At 38.8% G+C, this 17,064-nt stretch overlaps 6 protein-coding genes across 6 annotated transcripts; 1 reads left to right on the top strand and 5 right to left on the bottom strand.

Annotated features, from left to right (window-relative positions):
* Positions 1-77: 77 nt before the first annotated feature.
* BDF20DRAFT_835706 (uncharacterized protein) lies at positions 78-2,867 on the bottom strand (the record flags this gene model as incomplete). The annotated part of the gene is made up of 4 exons (XM_053078870.1): positions 78-1,407; positions 1,498-1,728; positions 1,859-1,958; positions 2,045-2,867. 4 exons carry the CDS (start codon positions 2,865-2,867, stop codon positions 78-80), a joined length of 2,484 nt encoding a protein of 827 aa, XP_052936676.1.
* Positions 2,868-4,237: 1,370 nt separating this feature from the next.
* BDF20DRAFT_819792 (Cys/Met metabolism PLP-dependent enzyme-domain-containing protein) lies at positions 4,238-6,144 on the bottom strand (the record flags this gene model as incomplete). Its single annotated transcript, XM_053077485.1, has 8 exons — positions 4,238-4,298; positions 4,373-4,536; positions 4,616-4,815; positions 4,911-5,102; positions 5,187-5,299; positions 5,372-5,666; positions 5,804-5,886; positions 5,948-6,144. 8 exons carry the CDS (start codon positions 6,142-6,144, stop codon positions 4,238-4,240), a joined length of 1,305 nt encoding a protein of 434 aa, XP_052936675.1.
* Positions 6,145-7,033: 889 nt separating this feature from the next.
* On the bottom strand, positions 7,034-7,508 carry BDF20DRAFT_819763 (acyl carrier protein-like protein; the record flags this gene model as incomplete). Its single annotated transcript, XM_053077481.1, has 2 exons — positions 7,034-7,210; positions 7,311-7,508. 2 exons carry the CDS (start codon positions 7,506-7,508, stop codon positions 7,034-7,036), a joined length of 375 nt encoding a protein of 124 aa, XP_052936674.1.
* Positions 7,509-7,721: 213 nt separating this feature from the next.
* On the bottom strand, positions 7,722-9,268 carry BDF20DRAFT_871300 (G-patch domain-containing protein). The gene is made up of 3 exons (XM_053081098.1): positions 8,862-9,268; positions 8,468-8,772; positions 7,722-8,384 (listed from the first exon to the last, which is right to left on the bottom strand). Exons 1-3 carry the CDS (start codon positions 9,016-9,018, stop codon positions 7,770-7,772), a joined length of 1,077 nt encoding a protein of 358 aa, XP_052936673.1. The 5' UTR covers positions 9,019-9,268; the 3' UTR covers positions 7,722-7,769.
* Positions 9,269-9,867: 599 nt separating this feature from the next.
* On the bottom strand, positions 9,868-13,538 carry BDF20DRAFT_1000963 (uncharacterized protein). The gene is made up of 8 exons (XM_053074605.1): positions 13,246-13,538; positions 12,814-13,165; positions 12,548-12,690; positions 12,021-12,482; positions 11,684-11,938; positions 11,422-11,617; positions 10,515-11,345; positions 9,868-10,452 (listed from the first exon to the last, which is right to left on the bottom strand). The coding sequence occupies exons 1-8, from the start codon at positions 13,375-13,377 to the stop codon at positions 10,253-10,255; spliced, it is 2,571 nt and encodes an 856-aa protein (XP_052936672.1). The 5' UTR covers positions 13,378-13,538; the 3' UTR covers positions 9,868-10,252.
* An 894-nt stretch (positions 13,539-14,432) lies between these two features.
* BDF20DRAFT_871291 (uncharacterized protein) lies at positions 14,433-17,032 on the top strand. Its single transcript, XM_053081097.1, has 8 exons — positions 14,433-14,625; positions 14,711-14,936; positions 15,013-15,131; positions 15,222-15,331; positions 15,425-15,513; positions 15,618-15,687; positions 15,756-15,772; positions 15,840-17,032. The coding sequence occupies exons 1-8, from the start codon at positions 14,464-14,466 to the stop codon at positions 16,700-16,702; spliced, it is 1,656 nt and encodes a 551-aa protein (XP_052936671.1). The 5' UTR covers positions 14,433-14,463; the 3' UTR covers positions 16,703-17,032.
* The last annotated feature ends 32 nt before the right edge of the window (positions 17,033-17,064 follow it).

Raw genomic sequence — 17,064 nt, 5'->3', positions numbered from 1 at the left:
AAGTTAGGAAAGTGTACAAGTAGGAATGTTTTTGTTAGGGATATATATAAAAAAGTATTAGCAATGCGTGTGTACGGTTAGTCTTTAGGTGGTTCATAGTCCTCGATGGATTTCTCAATCCAACCCGTATTTCGTTTTTCCATGCGTCTTCTTCTCGTTTGTCCTCGATCACGATGGGTTTTTTCTATTCTTTCAAAGCGTTTTCTTCTTCTTTCCACTCGAGCGCGACAGGTTCTTTCTATTCTTTTCAAGCGCTTGCAACGGTTTTGTCTTTTTTCCACCAGGTCTGTTTGAACGGCTTTGTTTACGCAGGTTATGAGTACTTGATCTATGGGCATCCAGCCTTGAGGTCCTTCTATCCAGCCAAGGTCTTCAGGAGTAAGGGAGTCAGACTCTTCCAAGTCCTCAGGACGGTTAATGATCCAATTGCAATCAGAAAAGTCTTGGTAATCAATAACAGGATTAAATTGGACATGTCGATCTTGCTTCTGCTCGGTATCGGCTCCGTCCTTGGGAGAGGTCGTACGTTTGAGACAGGACTTGGATGGGATAGTTTTCTTGAATTTGCGTACAGGTACATCGTATTTTGGTAGAACCGGAATAAGTGGCCCACTGGGCGAGCCGGCGTTGTTGGGTAAAGAGGCCGGGACTTCGGGTGAAGTCGCAAAAAGGGATCCAACTTGGCACATTTGTCTCTTGAGTGAAGGAAGACCTTTAGGAGGTGCTGGATCCTCTTGATCTGGCGGAAGAAGGGGGCCAACATTTGTCTTGAGTCTCTTGAGTGACGGGACTGTAGGAGGTTCTTGATCATCTTCTGGTTGATCATCCAGGGGTCGCTTTTTGCCCTGTGGAGGAGAGGGCGGTCTCATTGTTGTTTTACCTGATGAAGCCCCTGCAGATGCTTGCTTCTGTTTCTTGTTGGACGTTACTTCTTCTTGTTCATCCTCCAACAGCGTATCCACGGACCGTTTCTTGCCATGAGGAAGAGATGCAGGATCTGCCACAGGTGGTTCAGCAGATGGCACAAGAGTGTGTTGACGGTAGAATAGCATGTACGCTTTAGAGGTCTTCATTTCCTCTTGAGAAGCAGGACGGACGATATCATCATCCATGCAATACCATCCGTCGTCATTGGAAGATTTGACATAAGTATAGTAGTGACCATAATCACAACGTGGACCCGAATGCACCAACACCGCATAGAGCTCATACTTGGCTTCTTCGATCTTCTTTTCCTTGCAAACATAGGGCGCCATATCCAAAACCTCATCAAAGCCAATACGCTGATTGAGTTTGATCATCTTTTGCCGCTTGAGGTCATACGCGAAACGTTTCAAATGCACCGTTAACATGAGGGGAAGTTCAGAAATAGTCATTCGCTTTTCCGCCTGGGTCTCTTGGTTACATCTATAACAAAAGCAAACCAAACACATGGTTAATTGAAGGCAGTTCATTGGTGCACGCGGGAGAAAACAAAATAAGGTTTAGAATATTTACGAAGGACATTTGTATCTGTTTAAGGGGTCTTCACCAAGGACCTCCGGTCTGATAAAGTCTGCAAGAGTTTGTCTCAAGTGGAGAGAAAAATTCAAGTCAACACTTAGATCTAAATAATCTTGGTAAGTGTTGGAAGTTCCTTGACAGCTACAACATTTGACCTGAGATTGTAGTTTGCCACCAAAGACTTGATAGATAAAATCAGTGTTCACAATGTGGGGAGGTAATTTTCTAAAAAAAAAAAAAAAAAAAAAAAAAAAAAAAAGGAAAAATTCATGCATTGATTTGCAAAAAGGGGGTGGCTTAGTTAATTAGTTGCTTTTTTTTTTTTTTGTTTAGATGTTACAACTGATTTGCTTACCCCAAGCCATGAACGGATGCCTTTTGGATCGAAGAGAGTAAATGCATGTAAAATTCATGAGCGTCTTCTTGGCGGCCCAGAGTCAATTGGCTGTTAATAGCTGTTCATAGGGGTTAAAAAAAAAAAAGGGGGTGTTGCTTAAGTAAACATCGGTGGGAAAAAAATGTGATAATTAACGGATCTTACATGTCAAGTTTTCCGCAAACTCTTTAGGGTAAAAAGCAGCTCCTGGTTGGTAACTCATAGGATCTCTGAAGCACCGATGGACATGTTTTTGCAGGGCACAAAGAGCACAGAATCCTTTGGCGCTACAAGTGTCATAATGGTTGGTTGCAAGTAAATATTGCGTGAGTGCTGGTGTATAGGTTAAGGACGCTAATACAGAATTCATGAAACACGTGTTGTCACCGTTTACCAAGCCGGGACCGATGGGGCGATGCACCATCCAGGCATTTAATAATTTGGACTTGTCGAAAGGAGGACCTTCAGGATGAGAGTAGGCATTGGGTAAAGGAGGACCTGTAGGATAAGATAAAGGAGCATCTTTGCCATCATGTTCTACCGTATCAGTAGCAAAAGGAACTTCGGACTCATACTCTACTGTATCAGCATCAGAAGCAGCATCTTCGCCATCATGTGCTACTGTCTCAGCAGCAGAAAAAACATCTTCGTGGTTAACTTCTACTGTAGCAGCAGTAGAAGGAACATCTTCGTGGTTATATTCCACCGTATCAGCATCAGAAGGAACATCTTCGTGGTTATATTCAACCGTATCAGCATCAGAAGGAGCATCTCCAGCGTCATGGTTGGCATCCACAGCTTCTAACATATCAGAAGAAAGATCACCGGCGCCATCGTTGGCCTCTTCAGCTTCTGGTTGTCCATGGACGTTGTTAAGTGTTTTATTTCTTAAAAGGTCCTCAAGAATATGGTGTTTTTCAGAATTGTCCATCATTTTGGTAAGCGCGTTGGGTTCTTTATTAGTTGGAGGTTTTTTGATTTCAAGCATTGCAATTGTTAAAACGATGTTCAGATCAGCAATAGAATAAGAAAAGCAGCAATAGAATAAGAAAAGGGGTAAAGAGAAATGAAGGTAAGAAAATTTGCTGTTCTGCGACTCTATTTAAGTGGCGTATTTGGTTTTTTTTATTCAGGTCCCGCTATTGACGGTCTTGAATTTAAAAATTTAGGTGACGCCCTTGGAAAGCCAAATTTCATATGAAGTTCTGTAATCTTTCAATCCAATCAGTTTATGCATGTGTTGTTATTGGAACAGGAACGGGTTACTCACATTGACTTGGAACGAAAGTTTATACACAACATATCATATGACCCTCCTTCTTACATCGATACTAAAAATTTTTTGGGGGAGAAACGCTGTCGATTTTATTTTACAACGGGTTTTGGCAGCTCAAGGCAGTGACGCTTTCCAAAGGCCACTTGGAAAATGACCAGGTTTTGAACTGAACAGTATGTTGAAGTTACCGTAGATATGCAGACTCTATATACTTTATCAAAACTGGATTGTGATACTTTTTCAAGCTAGAATAGGGAAGAAATTACATAGATCAATCTTGCTGAGGATGGTCATTGGCTGTTGACAGAGTTATAGTGAGGGCTGCAACGTATTCACCTATCGTACTCATTAGCAATTTTCGCCCGTATGGAAAACGATAAACGACAGCTTGAGTTCATTGATGAGCATTCGTATTGGCAAAACTACAACATAGAAAAGTTTAGGAAGCAGACGTTGACAATGGGCGACAATACGGTTTTCGATCATCAGAAAGTGTTGTCTATATTTTTTTAAATCACAAAAACGGATTCAGTTGCCATCACATCCAAGGCTCCATTGTTAGAAATAGGAAAGGCGCCTTTCAACCTAGCGGAAACGGTTAACTGTCTCTGAGGCAACAAAAAGAAAAAAGAGATTAAGGTTCTTGTTGGGCCAAAATAAAAAAAAGGTTAGTTTGTCCTGCCGTTGCGCATCTACCTCAGCCTCTTTATTTTATTTTTTTTCTTTTTTTTTGAATCCATGATCCCTTTTATACACAATAAAGGCATTATTTTTATCCTAGTAGGTTTGGCATGGAAGTATAGGAAACAGGAGCGAACACGAACCAGTGCTATTCTCATGAAAGCATTCTTACTTTTACAAATGAGTCCTATTGATGACCCCACCTGCACGACGATCGAGGTTCAGAAGCTGGGAAAAAAAATCTTATCCATGCTAGAGTATGACAGAGATTGTATCTACCCATATCGGTCGGTAGCAATAAAAAGGGAATTTTTCTGTAGATAACGAAAGGATACCAAAACCCACTTTTATTGCATCATAGTAGGATTCAATGAATCCATTGGGTCTATTTACCGACGAATCTATGCTTTGTTTGCTTTTTCAAGCGCTTGGTTAAAGTCCCATTTGATATCATCAATATGCCTGCAAGACATCAAAAAAACGTCAATGAGTGCCAACTTTTAGCACACTACAAGTGCATTTTACCAATCACTTACTCAATACCAACAGACACGCGGATCATGTCTTTCGATACGCCGGCTGAGACCTGCTCCTCGTCACTCAATTGTTGATGCGTGGTCAATGCAGGAGCAATCACAAGCGTTTTCGCGTCACCTACGTTAGCCAAATGAGAAGCCAATCGCAATGATTCGATAAACGTCTGTATTATAATAGAAAAGTATCATGTGTCTTAGTCTTGTAAGGTCCTCATCGCTGTTTACTACACCTTCCAACTTTACCTTGAGTGATCCTTTTACGCCGAAACATAAAACACCGCCAAAGCCATTCCTAAGGTACTTTTTGGCCATCTCATGGTGTGCGTGGCTTTTAAGTCCAGGATAAGATACCCAATTCACACTATCATGTGCCTCTAACCATTCCGCCAAAGCGAGTGCATTTTCCACATGACGTTGGACTCTTAGAGATAACGTCTCCAAGCCTGGAGGAGGGTCATCAAAGAGAGGATGAGTACGTTTGTTAAACTCTTACTGATTCACGAGTGATTCAGTTTGCCCATAGCAGCAGGAATGTTACCTTGAAGTAAAAGGAATGAACCAAATGGATTCTGACAGGCACCAACGTCTCTCAATGATTCCGTTATCAAACGCGTAATAAAGGATAACTTTCCAAACGTATCCCAGAATTTCATTCCGTGGTAGCCTGGTGAAGGCTCAGTAAATTCCGGGAACTTGCCATTATTCCAGTTGAATTTGCCAGCGTCAATCACTATACCATGTAGAGTTCTACAGTTGTCAGCGTTATGTCATCTATTGTGCATTCCATCATGAAAGAAAAAAAGACTTTTATTACCAACACCAGCAATGGTGGTGCCATGTCCACCGATCCATTTTGTAGCAGAATGAACAACGATATCTGCGCCATGGTCGATAGGTCGAACAATGTAACCTCCGGCTCCAAAAGTACTAAATATTGTGCAACACAGCTTATGATCAACTTTCTTTCCTGATGGCGACATTGCCGTTTCGATATCTTACTTGTCCACCACAAAAGGTATACCTGCCTCTTTTGCAATTTTTGCCAAGGCATGAAAATCAGGAACACTAAATTGAGGATTCCCAATGCTCTCCACATAAATCAATTTTGTGTTTTCATCAATCGCTTTGCGGAAGGCTTCAGGATCATGACTATCCACAAATTTCGTCTCGATGCCCAATCTAGGTAAATAGACCTTGAATTGGTTGTACGTTCCACCGTAAATATTGGTGCTGGAAACAATGTTATCGCCTGCTCTACAGATAGTTGTAATAGTGAGAAATTGAGCAGCCTGACCTGCATTTTATAGGATAGGATACGAAAAAAAAAAAAAAAAAAATTAACAATAAATACCCAAGTATCGATCATCATCCCAAAATGTTATACTTTAGATGTGTGTGTGTGTGTGTGTGTGTGTGTGTGTGTGTGCTTACCTGAAGACAGAACTGTAGCTGCTGCACCGCCTTCTAAAGCTGCTATACGTTTCTCAAACACTGCATTGGTAGGGTTTCCAATTCTGCATGCAATTTAATATCCATAAGAGTTCATACCAATGCAAAGTACATATTTATATATACCTAGTATAAATATTGCCTTCCCCCCGAAGAGCAAAAAGGTCGGCTCCATGGTCAGTATTATTGAATACAAAAGAAGTAGATGCATAGATAGGTACAGCACGAGCATTGGTAGCTGAATCAGGAGTCTGCCCAGCATGTAACTGAAGTGTATCAAAATGAAGTTGATGTTCTTGTTGAAGGTTTTTTTCAAAAGTCATGCCTTGTAAATGTTAAAATGATAAAACACGAAAAGAAAGAGTTAGATAAGCTTTTTTTTTTCTTTTGATATTTGAGCAGGGCTCCAAACTTTATTGGGCAGAAAGTTGAACTAAACCTGGATAGTTCTTAAATTCTTATGGCAGAAGTTTTGCTTCGTAGATAACAGAAGCACACCCCCCCCCCTTTTCCTAACCTCCTATAAAATATATATTATCGGTCCAATGGATGACTTTAGCCCTTCAAGGCCCTGAAGAGAACAAGACCAAAAATCAAGTCAAGCTGATAAGTATGAGGATGAGGTTAACTTTGAGCTATTTGAGAGGAACAGTCTGATTTTAAGCTTTAAGTCGGATGGAAATTGCGAGGAACATACGACTCCATCATTTGATTTGAACTAAAGAAAATACTTCCTATGTTTGAGCGTTGTTTAATAATTGCTCTTCGCCTCTGTTATGTATCGCTTAAAACTATCCATGATATCATTCCATAACAGATTCCCCAAATACAGCCCGATATTTACGACCCCATTACTATACATTACTATTCTTCTAAGGTGCGTTCCCATAGTCACTTTATCTGCCATAATCCAGAGATGTGTTGCATTTGAATCTGTGCAAACATGACAGCTACACTAAGTGGCGATATCTGAATATAATTTGAATACTTGGAAAGTCTAAAATGGTTTGGTTACTACTCAACTAGTTTGCCATTGAAATAGAAACTAATATACACTTTTCTATTTTTTATTTTTCCTCTTCACTCTTGCAGATGGAGAGTATCTAGGTAAGATTGGGTGTATATATACATGTTTATGTACATATGGAGAGTAAAGTGAGAGAGTGTGTACAATAATAGAGTCTCAAAAAAGAATTCACAATGTCCTTCCTCCTAATGAGCATCACCACGCTTACTAATATAGTCGATAGCTTGTCTAACAGATTTAATTTCATCAGCTTCATTATCAGGAATTTCTATCGAGAAATCTTCTTCAATGGCCATGATCACTTCCACTGTATCTAAACTATCGAGACCGAGATCGTTGACGAAATGAGCATCAACATTAAGCTACAATGGAGGGAAAAAAAAATGAATAAATTGTCCCCCACTGCCTTTGGTGACATAATATACACAAGTCTTTCTTTCGATGCCATCCCTTCCTATGTACCTTTTGAGCATCAATTTTATCGAATCCATGTAAAATATCCATAACACGCGCTTCAATATCTGCATGTCCTCCACTGGAATAGAAACGGTAACTCAAAGGTACGGTCAACCTGCTGGTGGTAGCACTGGTCATCGGCATGACAGTTCTGAGAGTAGCAGCCTTTTTGGCAGCATTGAGGAGAGCGTTAGGTCGGAACATATTGTTTTGCGTGGCGAAATAAAAGAAGAAGAGACTGGTATGAAAAGTTTCTGAAAGAAGAAGTGAAAGAAAAAAAGTGGGGTAGCTTTTGCTAATGCACGATACCTGGGGTTGTGCCAATAAAACTAGTCGACCACTTAAAATTGGAAAACTGTTTCAATAGATCAAAAAACGCCAGGGGCGCAATTACCTTTTATGGCTTTTTTTTTTTTTCTTCACTATACACACGCACACATATTGGACATGCTTTCTAACTTTTATTTATTTCTTTTTTAAACCGAACTGGAAACTAGTATTCTTTTTCAATCCAAAAGATAACTTGTTCGGCTTCAAAGTTGTATTTGTGCTTTTACTGGACGAGGAGGGAGCATTAGAAGTATCCTTCACAGTAACATTAGGAGTACCTGCGGCGGATGAAGATGGTATTGGTTCATTGCTCGTTGAACTGCTATTTCCAGATATGTTGGATACTGTGGACCACCCTCCTTTATTAACAGTTGTACTGCTCGATAAGTTGGAAACATTTGACCCACTTGATAAAGGTTGTTGATTAACCCTTACACTAGCATCACCACCAGTACCGACGCTCGTACCGCTGTCTGTATTCGACGTTGTTGGCACTGGAGACCAGCCTCCTCCTCCTCCTCCTCCACTATTATTAATATTCGTACTTCCTAAAGTACTTGGTATTGATGTTGAAGGTGTTTTCTCACTGTTTTCAGTAACATGAGTCTGTTTGCCCATCCTTGACTGTATAGCAGCTTGTAGCCGCTTTAACTCTTTTTCTTCGCGCTTCTTTTCCCTTGCTTGTCGTTTCTCTCGCTCAGACTGTGCTAGACTCGAATTCCTTGAGCTTTCCTTCATCTCTTTAAATCTCTGAATCGATATGCCAAATTATTCCTCCATTGTTTGAATCGAACACGCAGTCTATTTCACATTATATATCACAAATTGCATACCTTTTTATGATGATGATCGTAGCTTTGAAGATGCTGCTCAAACTCACTGATTTTCTTGTATTGCTTATCACATAATTCACAATAAAAAGCTCTTTTGACTTGTTTTAGTTCTTCTGCAATAGCCTGTATCTTTTCAGCTTTACGTTCCCGCTCAATACGCTGAATTTCTGTTTCTTCCATTTGCTTCTCACTGTCCAATGCTTTTCTTTTGGATGCGGTGGTTTCAAGAGTAGCAACATATTCTTCTTCTTTACCGATACCTAGTGAATTATCCTTAAAGTTGATTCGAATAGGATCAATTCTGCCTAAAAGCATAGCAAATATAAGAATCCATCCAAAAGGCCAACATGTCAAACATCATTTCCATCCTTTCAATGAGGTAGTTTTTGATTACCTTGCTCTTGGCAACCAAGCCCTTTCCCTGCTTTCCATCCCATTTTCTGCAACATTTTGTAACCTATATTGTCTTCTGATATAGGGTTGTCCATTGAAATGACATGATCATTTTGTTCAAACTGAGATGACGTAGAGTCGAACTCATCATCTAACATATAATCTTGATCTTGCTCGTTCTTCTTTTCGCAAACCCGGAAAAAAATTGAAAACAGTGACGAAAAAGGACGTAGAGAGAAATGGGAAGCGAATGGTAAAATGGTTTCTGACAACACGAAGAATAGAAAAGCAATAGTAGAGTTGAGCAACGATCATGTTACCTTATAGTTGTTCGTTGTTATGCTCATCTTTCTGTGGTTTGCTATGAAAGTAACACTTTGCGCTGGGGACTTCTGTTGTGTACCTAAAATGAATGGACAAAGCGCAGAATCAATTTTAATTTTTAATGGCCGGCTTTTTAATTTTAAAAGCAGTCTTTTATACTGATATTTCATTTTTAGGTACAATCACATCGATCAAGTGACTTACTCAAGCAATCGCAACCATAGTGGCCATTACTTGGGCTTCCGTTTTGGGACTTGAAAGAATTCGCGTTATAACATTTGAGGAGGTTTTTCTTCCATTGTTACAGGCTACCATTGATACTGTTCGGTAAGGTATTCTCCTGCAAAAATCAATGGCGCATAACTCTATCCGTTGCCGTTGCTCAGAATTGTTCCATTAGATGAGCTTCAGCATGAGAATAACCAGCAGATAAACACACTTATGCCTCAAAAGTTTAATGTACTTTGGTATGTCTCCTTGCGTATGAATAGGTGCGACGCATTTCATATTACTTGAAAATTAGGATCGTCAAAAAAGCTGTTTACCTACTTATAAACATAAGTGTACCTGCTCCTCAATCTTTCGTGGGCTGGTTTTTTTTTTTTTTTTTTTTTTTGACAGAATGCAAAGTTCTACTTATTTCTTCTGATTTACAAAGCTTCAAGATTAAAAGCTAGAATATGGCTTTGTCCAGAAAGCAAGGCTTTTATTATTTCATTTAATTTTTTTGGTATTCGCAAGTGAGTAGTAACAGGGAGTCTAATTTATAGAAAGCTATGGATGAAGCGGGTCTTGGTGACAGGCATCTTCTTGAATATAAATGTATACATATAAATATATAAAAAAGAGGAGAGTATAATAAAAATGATAATAAGAATTACAATAAAAGCATACTAATAGAAAATAAGGGATAGTCATTTACAATAGCATTCCCAATGGGACAATTTCAGAATAGTTTACATGGCGAAGAGGGATAACATATGAGCTCGGATATCATATATGTGTATATAAGCTCTACAACAAACAAGTTCACCTATTGCTAGCTCCAAGAGAGTGTAATGAACTAAGCTATCGTAAGGTGATAGCATGCTGTTGAACACCAATGGTAGCCAGCTGCGACAATTTATTGGCTTGTGCTGCGTCGTCAAGTGTCCCATTGCTGACTCTCCTTTTGCTGAGGCTCATATCATCATTCGAAGCGGTTCCAGACCACTTCTCGATGACTGTAAGAAGGCGTAAGATTTTTAACTCATTTCCGTCCAAGATGTCTATTGTTAATTGCTGTTAGTTGCTGTCACTCATTGATTTACATTTGATCGGTTATTCTTACCTCTTATGGAACATATGCCGTCCAGCTGAATGCCCTCATGGTTGAGAAATTTAAATACGGAAATGACACGATCCATTTTTTGTGTTGCAACTGTTTGCGAAGGTAATGTGACTGGTGTTGGTATCTCCTTACCACTGAGTCGTCCCAGAAATTCTAAAAGAACATCTCCTGTGTTAAGCTCTGACAACGATCGAATTCCGTTTGTAACATTTGCATTGATCCACTCAATATATTCCTCTTGTTTTTGACCACTATTAAAACCATTAGGCAATCTAGTTGATCCTGCCACACTTTTTTGGTCGGGATCAATTAGATCCTCGTCATCCTCGTGAGGTTGGTAATTTGAGTTGTTGTAGTCATTATTAAAGTTGGTTGATGGCGTATTTTGCTGGTGGATGACGGAGGCAATAGACATGCTATGGTGAGTGGTCGATCCACTACTTCCAGTACCAGTTCGTGTCAACCATTTATTACCGCCACCTCCTGTACTATTGAATCCTGAATCATTCATCCGATTACGTTGATCGATTGAATAGTCAGACATACTATCAGCAATATTGTTTGGCTTTCTATGATAGTGCTCTTGTTCCAATGGCTGGCGCATATTTATAGACGACGGTCCACGGGAGCCATCTTGTTGTGGATTCGATACATTAATGAACGGCTCTGGTCTCTCATCTAAAGACATTACTGAGAAATGCTGATTTATGCTTCGGAACGAAGGTGACAATTCTTTTTGAGTTGAGAAAATGGTTGAGGGTGGTCGAGGGCGCATTTTTCGTGCCATTTCTAATGAGATCGTTGGAATGGTGTTGGAAGACATGACAGGAGCTATGAGATACCGGGTAACATTTGTCAGCTTCCTTAAAATCTGGCTATGCAAAACGTTGAATGAAGCAATACTTACTTGCAAAATCGCGGATAATAGTGGCTTTCATCAATGCTTTTAACCAGTCTTTCATAGACTTTTCGTAGTCCGTGTAGAAATAAAATGTTCGCTCTCTATCATGATGAGCCATGAAGCAGTATTTACCAGGTTGAATTGATTCGTCGACGTTGATTCGATACCCTTTCAAATTGATAATGCCCTTGACTCTAATCGCCTATATGAATAATGTAAGTAATGAAAACTCAATGGCTTACAATCAATGCTTTCCTTTTCCTTCTACCTTCGGGCTCTTGAAATAAAACAGATTACTTCCTTTAAGCACAAACCATCTCTTATTCCATGTTTTGTACTTATCGCCTTGTTTATAAAGCCAGCCTTCCATGTCAGGTGCCGTTAATGATGATTCTGAGATACCGCCACTAAAGTCTTCTGAACGTCGACTGCTCGAACTATTCGAACTCGGTAAAATTGAATGCAATTTGTTGTTTCTCATAAAACTGTATCTGCTGGGTATCGATGATAACCTGTTTTCTGTCTTTTAAGGGGAAAGCGATATGAATATAATGATCGAAAACGGGCAAAACTATGCTCAGCGGACTATTTCGTTTCACACTTACATCTTGATTACTTAAAACTGTACTGCGAGAGTAGTCTGAGGAGGCATCATTCAAAGAATTTGTTTGAGAGACAGTCTTTTCCAATAATTGTAATTTGTACTGCTGTTGTTGTTGCTGCTGCTGTTGTTGTTGTGTAAGTCTATGACGTTCCAATGGAGTTGCATTAATGGCATTATGATCAACTAGAGAAGATAATCTATGGTTAGATCTTTCCATTTCTGAAGGAGGTCTAGAAATAGATATCCCAGAGATATGTTGCTGTTGTAATGATGTGTTTGGGCTAGCTAACTGAGAATTTCTGAGAACCATATTATAATCAGAAACCACATCATCCTCCATATAAAACTGCGGCTGCTTGAATGAATTGTAAACTGAGCTTAATAATCCGTTGCTGTTACGTTTGTTTGAGTCTGAGTAAACTGAGCTGGTTCTTGAATCAAATTTTGCATTGTTGTAGTTTTGCTTTGTGTAAACAGTTAGTATAAACATTTTCTTCGTTTACTTTTTATTTATTATAAGAAGCTTACCATTATTTGCTGCTTCTTGGTTTCTTGCCTTAAAGCATTAATAGCGTTGTGAATTTTGAATCTTTTGCCAAATGTTGTAATTTGTAGCTCTTTCAAGGAGTCCAATGTTAATTCCAATAAAATATCACCGGTGATTTCCTGATCTGTTTTAGAGCAATTAAACGCAGAAATTAACAGGTGGTTTAGCTCAAAAAGTGCTCCTTGACGTTGCTTATATCCAGTAGTATCACTTCATTGTATTCCCTCAACGTTTCTACACTACTTACCCTTGAAATTATCAGCTATTTCTGCTTCAAATCCCAAGCTTTGTAGCCAGGCAGCAACTTGTTCAGATGTCCACTCTTCTACAGGTTGAGAGTTCAAGTTCGGGCTGTCCAGAGATTGATTAACAGCTGCTTGCATATTCTTCGATGTGATAGAAGTAAACGAAGATATAGAGTTCTTTTGATTCCTGAGTGAATTCTCTTTCATTTTTGTAATAGTGCTCTCCAATGAATCGATTTTGTTTTCCAGGGTTGCTGATGTTGTAAAAGGTGGCGAGGAAGGTGTAGCGGTTGATATCTGCCTTGATGTGTAAGTAACAGGAAATAGCCCTATTTCGCCCCTTATATTACAGCCCTTGTTAATATAGATTTAGGTTAACAAAGAGAGATGCGTGAAAGACTCATAATTCCTCAAATAGAAAACTGATAGTTTACCTGCCACCAACCATCGTTGTACCCATCGTCTTTTTCTAAAACAATAACCTGCTCTCCTACATTGATCGATATTTCGTCTGCATTTTCGGCTGTAAAGTTTCGTATTGCATAAACTACTTCTAGTTCAGGCATGTTGGCTTTGTAAATTTTGTATTCAAAGGAAGTAAAAGTATATTCTTGTTCCTCCGGAAAAGGCCCAAGGTCAAGCTTAAAAAAAGTACAAAAAAGAAAAAGAAAGGTGCTTAATTCAGGTTACATTTCGCCACGAACCATTATTGAGTATGTTTCATTCCTTTTTAGGTAAATTGCATTATTCGGCTGGAAATATTGTGTTATTGCTTGCTGACAATTTCACCAATTACAAGCAGTGTCCTTCGCGACTTCAAAGTGCAAATTTAATTATTCGAAGACACAACCAATTTTCGAACCAACTTGCGATAATATGTTTTACAGTGATTCTTACCAAGCACATCAAGGATCTTTGGATTAGTTCAAAAGCCCAAATAGAAAAATATGAACTAGTTGGTAAAGCGTCATTACTAGAAGGGTTTAAGCCTAGAGGATGAAAAAGGTACCTTTGCCGAATTTCAAGACATTACCCAATAAAAATTAACTTTGAGTTTGCAAAACTTTAAAAGTCATCGACGAAGCAATTAATTTAAGTAGATTCAACCGCTCAAATTGGCTCAAGAAGCGAAAAGTATGTACGAAATGATCGCTTTAAAACCAGCAAAGAAACGCCGAAAATGCAGATTATAGCTATGGAATAATATTGAAGCGATGATTCGTAATTCTTCAAAGGGCAAAATTACCTCTGGCGATATACTGACTAAACAGCGCGATTAATAGGCATTGCACATTATTTGGAGATACATACTTTAGAACAATAAGTTTGGTCGCTTGAGCAGAAGGACAAGCCATTGAACATTGGATGAACATAAGCTCTATAATGACCGTTACATTGACCAATAATCAATTGATTCTTAAAGACTTCTTTGAGAACGAAGCACAGTTTTCATCCTAAAATCGAGATTTGCTGCGTTTCCTGATTTTTAATTTCCCAGAGATACAATGTCTGTGTACGAAGGATATGGAATTACTGTACAACAATTGTATCCCTTGAACAGAATGAAAAGATTACTTACAACAGTTTTATTCTCTTTTACTTTCCAAAGCTTTTTCTTCAACAAATCTAACTATTTTACACTCGTTTAGCAAATGTCTCTTTTACGTAGACAAATATCTCCGATTCCTTCCTTTATTATTTTCTTCTATTTTTTATTTATCGCTCTGGTCTGGGGTCAACAAGCCTCCGATCATCGAGCATATGCGACTGCTATTGCTCAACGTAACTACATATATATTATAGGTGGATCTAATGTAAGAAATTGAAGAAACCACGACCTATTATCAATAATACAATTGACGTATGAGTCTTTTGCCATCAACACCACAATTGTTATAGGAAACTTTGACAGTTCCAATCCTCAATATCACGGGAGGTATTGATTCAAATAATCCAGAATGGCTCCAATTTGAGCAGAATACAACCAGCATTTTAAAGCCATTTGAAAAAGGTGTTGCTTATCAAGCAACTAATGAGCAAGTGTATGTTCAGGGCGGAAGTGGGACGTCCTTAGAAATGCAGAATTTAATGAAATACACTCCTGCAACGAACAGTTGGGAGCAATGTAAATACTTTGGTGTTTATTCGAACAATTCAAATATCAAAGCGCTTAATTCTTTTGCTCCTCTTTTATCATGAAGTTTATCAAACCCTTGCAGAACGACCTGAACCGAGGTATATGATGACAGCTAATTTAGATAGAAGCACCAATATTGCTTATTACTATGGCGGTCAACCCTTGACCGTTGGCGCATCTGCAGTGAGTTTGGTTTTTCAAGTGAAAATTTTGCTAGTAGATTAACTAAAAGAATTGTTCTTTGGCTTCACATTACTTAAACACTTTTCACAGTCTGCTGATTTCACAAGCTTCAATACCAACACAGGCGAATGGAAAAAATTGTCTCCCCGTTATCCTTTTGCTGTTAGACCTGGTCGAAGTGCACATACAGCCAACCTGATGTAATAGACCCTTCATTTTTGAATCCCAAGTAGAGATACTTACTCCTCTAACCTTCATTGACTACTTCTTGATTGTTTACGAATCTATTTCAGTAACAAGCAACTATTTATCCTAGGAGGTGTTACAGATGACGCGAATGCCACAACTGATAGAGTTGAAGCAGATTTTCGAAGCGTTTTGGGTAATCATGCAAAAAAAAAAAAAAAAAAAAAAAAAAAAAAAAAAAAAAATTGACGCTAGAACATAGAAGAGTCGTTTACCCTGTGGTACTTTTTTCATAAACAGTATACGATATCACCAGTAACACTGCAGCTGCCATTGCTACCTTAGGTGATATTCCTAAAGTTAGACAATCGTATGTATGCCATAGCAATTATTTTAGCAATTTTTTTTCTAATCATTTCAAATTTGTGCCAAATGCAGCTTTTCCACTGCTGTAGGTTAGTATTCTATTATGATTTATCCGCTTGGAAGGCGCTTTATCATGTTAAACCACTTTAATTATAGGTTTGGATGGAAGATCAATTGTGCTATTCGGAGGATACATCTATACTCAATCCAATGAATTTCAGCCTGCACCGAACGACATCTACATTCTAGACACATGCACTTTAACTTGGCGAAAGCAATCTGTCAGCGGTAAAGCTCCTGGTCCACTTTATGCTCACAGTACCATTAATATCAACAATTATATGGTAATTTTTATGGGCAAAACGGATGCTACCAACTACAATGAGAGAATATATATTCTGGATTTGAAACAATGGAAATGGGTCGACAAGTTTACTGATATAAGCACCTCGACTGAGGCTAAAGATTCCTGCCAATTTACTCTACCTGCCAATTTCAACAGCAGTGATGTTACTTTTTACCCTTTTAATTACGATTACAGCGTTCTAATGAACCCATTTACGCCGTCTTCTGACTCTTCTAAGAAAGCAAAAGGTTTCGGCATTGGCTTTGGCCTATTCTTTTTGATACTTGTTGTAGGAGGCATTTACCTTTATTTGAGACGTATTCGTAAGAAGACAAGAACATTCAATCCTCGATGGATACGTCATATTCCAGAAACTATGGCAGCGTCTGAAGCTCCTTCAGCAGATGACAGCCGTGGTGGAACTGGAAAGAATAGTGACTACCCACTTTTTGTATACAACAATTTGGAAAACGGTTCGATCAACTATCAACAACCTCATCATACTGCGACAATGTATTCACCACAACACAACATTCGAACGTACACAGCTTCTGATCACGAAAAATGGGAGCGTGAATTAGTGAAACACGACAGGGATAACAACCATAGGGATGCAGTGACAAATGATATATGGAGACGTATGGAAGGATTGAATAGCAATAATAGCCGCTAATACCGCCACTACAAGTCATTACAGTAATAGCCATCAAAGCCAGTATAACCCTCAATTGACATTGAATGATTATGACAGACTTCTCAATAAATAAAGAGTGTGGATAAAGCGGATACAACAACATTTGCCTCCCAAAGCATATGCTTCTTTTCTAACATAAATAAATGTGCTTTGCTCTAACAAAAATGCAAACGAACCCATTAAACATAAAAGTTACTGAAAAGCTGATCCGGTATCATGAAAAGTTCTTACAAAGACAGCTTTTGCTTGCAAAAGAGCCGCAGGGTGTCAGTTGCGATTTGTAAGGTTACCCTTGACTGAAAACTTACCCGTCTATCGGTTAAATACCTCTTACCTTTCGC

The sequence above is a fragment of the Mycotypha africana genome (assembly GCF_025528875.1).
Source record: "Mycotypha africana strain NRRL 2978 chromosome Unknown BDF20scaffold_5, whole genome shotgun sequence".
Lineage (NCBI taxonomy): Eukaryota > Fungi > Mucoromycota > Mucoromycetes > Mucorales > Mycotyphaceae > Mycotypha > Mycotypha africana.
This window is presented reverse-complemented; position numbering and strand designations above follow the sequence as displayed.

Bases quoted from the DNA above. Each gene is read 5' to 3' on its own strand.
- BDF20DRAFT_871300 (XM_053081098.1), bottom strand. From the start codon at position 9,018: ATGTTAGATGATGAGTTCGACTCTACGTCATCTCAGTTTGAACAAAAT. The intron at 8,773-8,861 runs GTAATCAAAAAC...CTATGCTTTTAG, and splicing joins GCTTGGTTGCCAAGAGCAAG to GCAGAATTGATCCTATTCGA. The intron at 8,385-8,467 runs GTATGCAATTTG...ATATCGATTCAG, and splicing joins ACGATCATCATCATAAAAAG to AGATTTAAAGAGATGAAGGA.
- BDF20DRAFT_1000963 (XM_053074605.1), bottom strand. From the start codon at position 13,377: ATGCCTGAACTAGAAGTAGTTTATGCAATACGAAACTTTACAGCCGAA. The intron at 12,483-12,547 runs GTAAGCTTCTTA...GTTTACACAAAG, and splicing joins CCAAGAAGCAGCAAATAATG to CAAAACTACAACAATGCAAA. The intron at 11,618-11,683 runs GTAGAAGGAAAA...TTATTCATATAG, and splicing joins TTTATTTCAAGAGCCCGAAG to GCGATTAGAGTCAAGGGCAT.
- BDF20DRAFT_871291 (XM_053081097.1), top strand. From the start codon at position 14,464: ATGTCTCTTTTACGTAGACAAATATCTCCGATTCCTTCCTTTATTATT. The intron at 15,132-15,221 runs GTGAGTTTGGTT...CACTTTTCACAG, and splicing joins TGACCGTTGGCGCATCTGCA to TCTGCTGATTTCACAAGCTT. The intron at 15,332-15,424 runs GTAATAGACCCT...AATCTATTTCAG, and splicing joins GCACATACAGCCAACCTGAT to TAACAAGCAACTATTTATCC.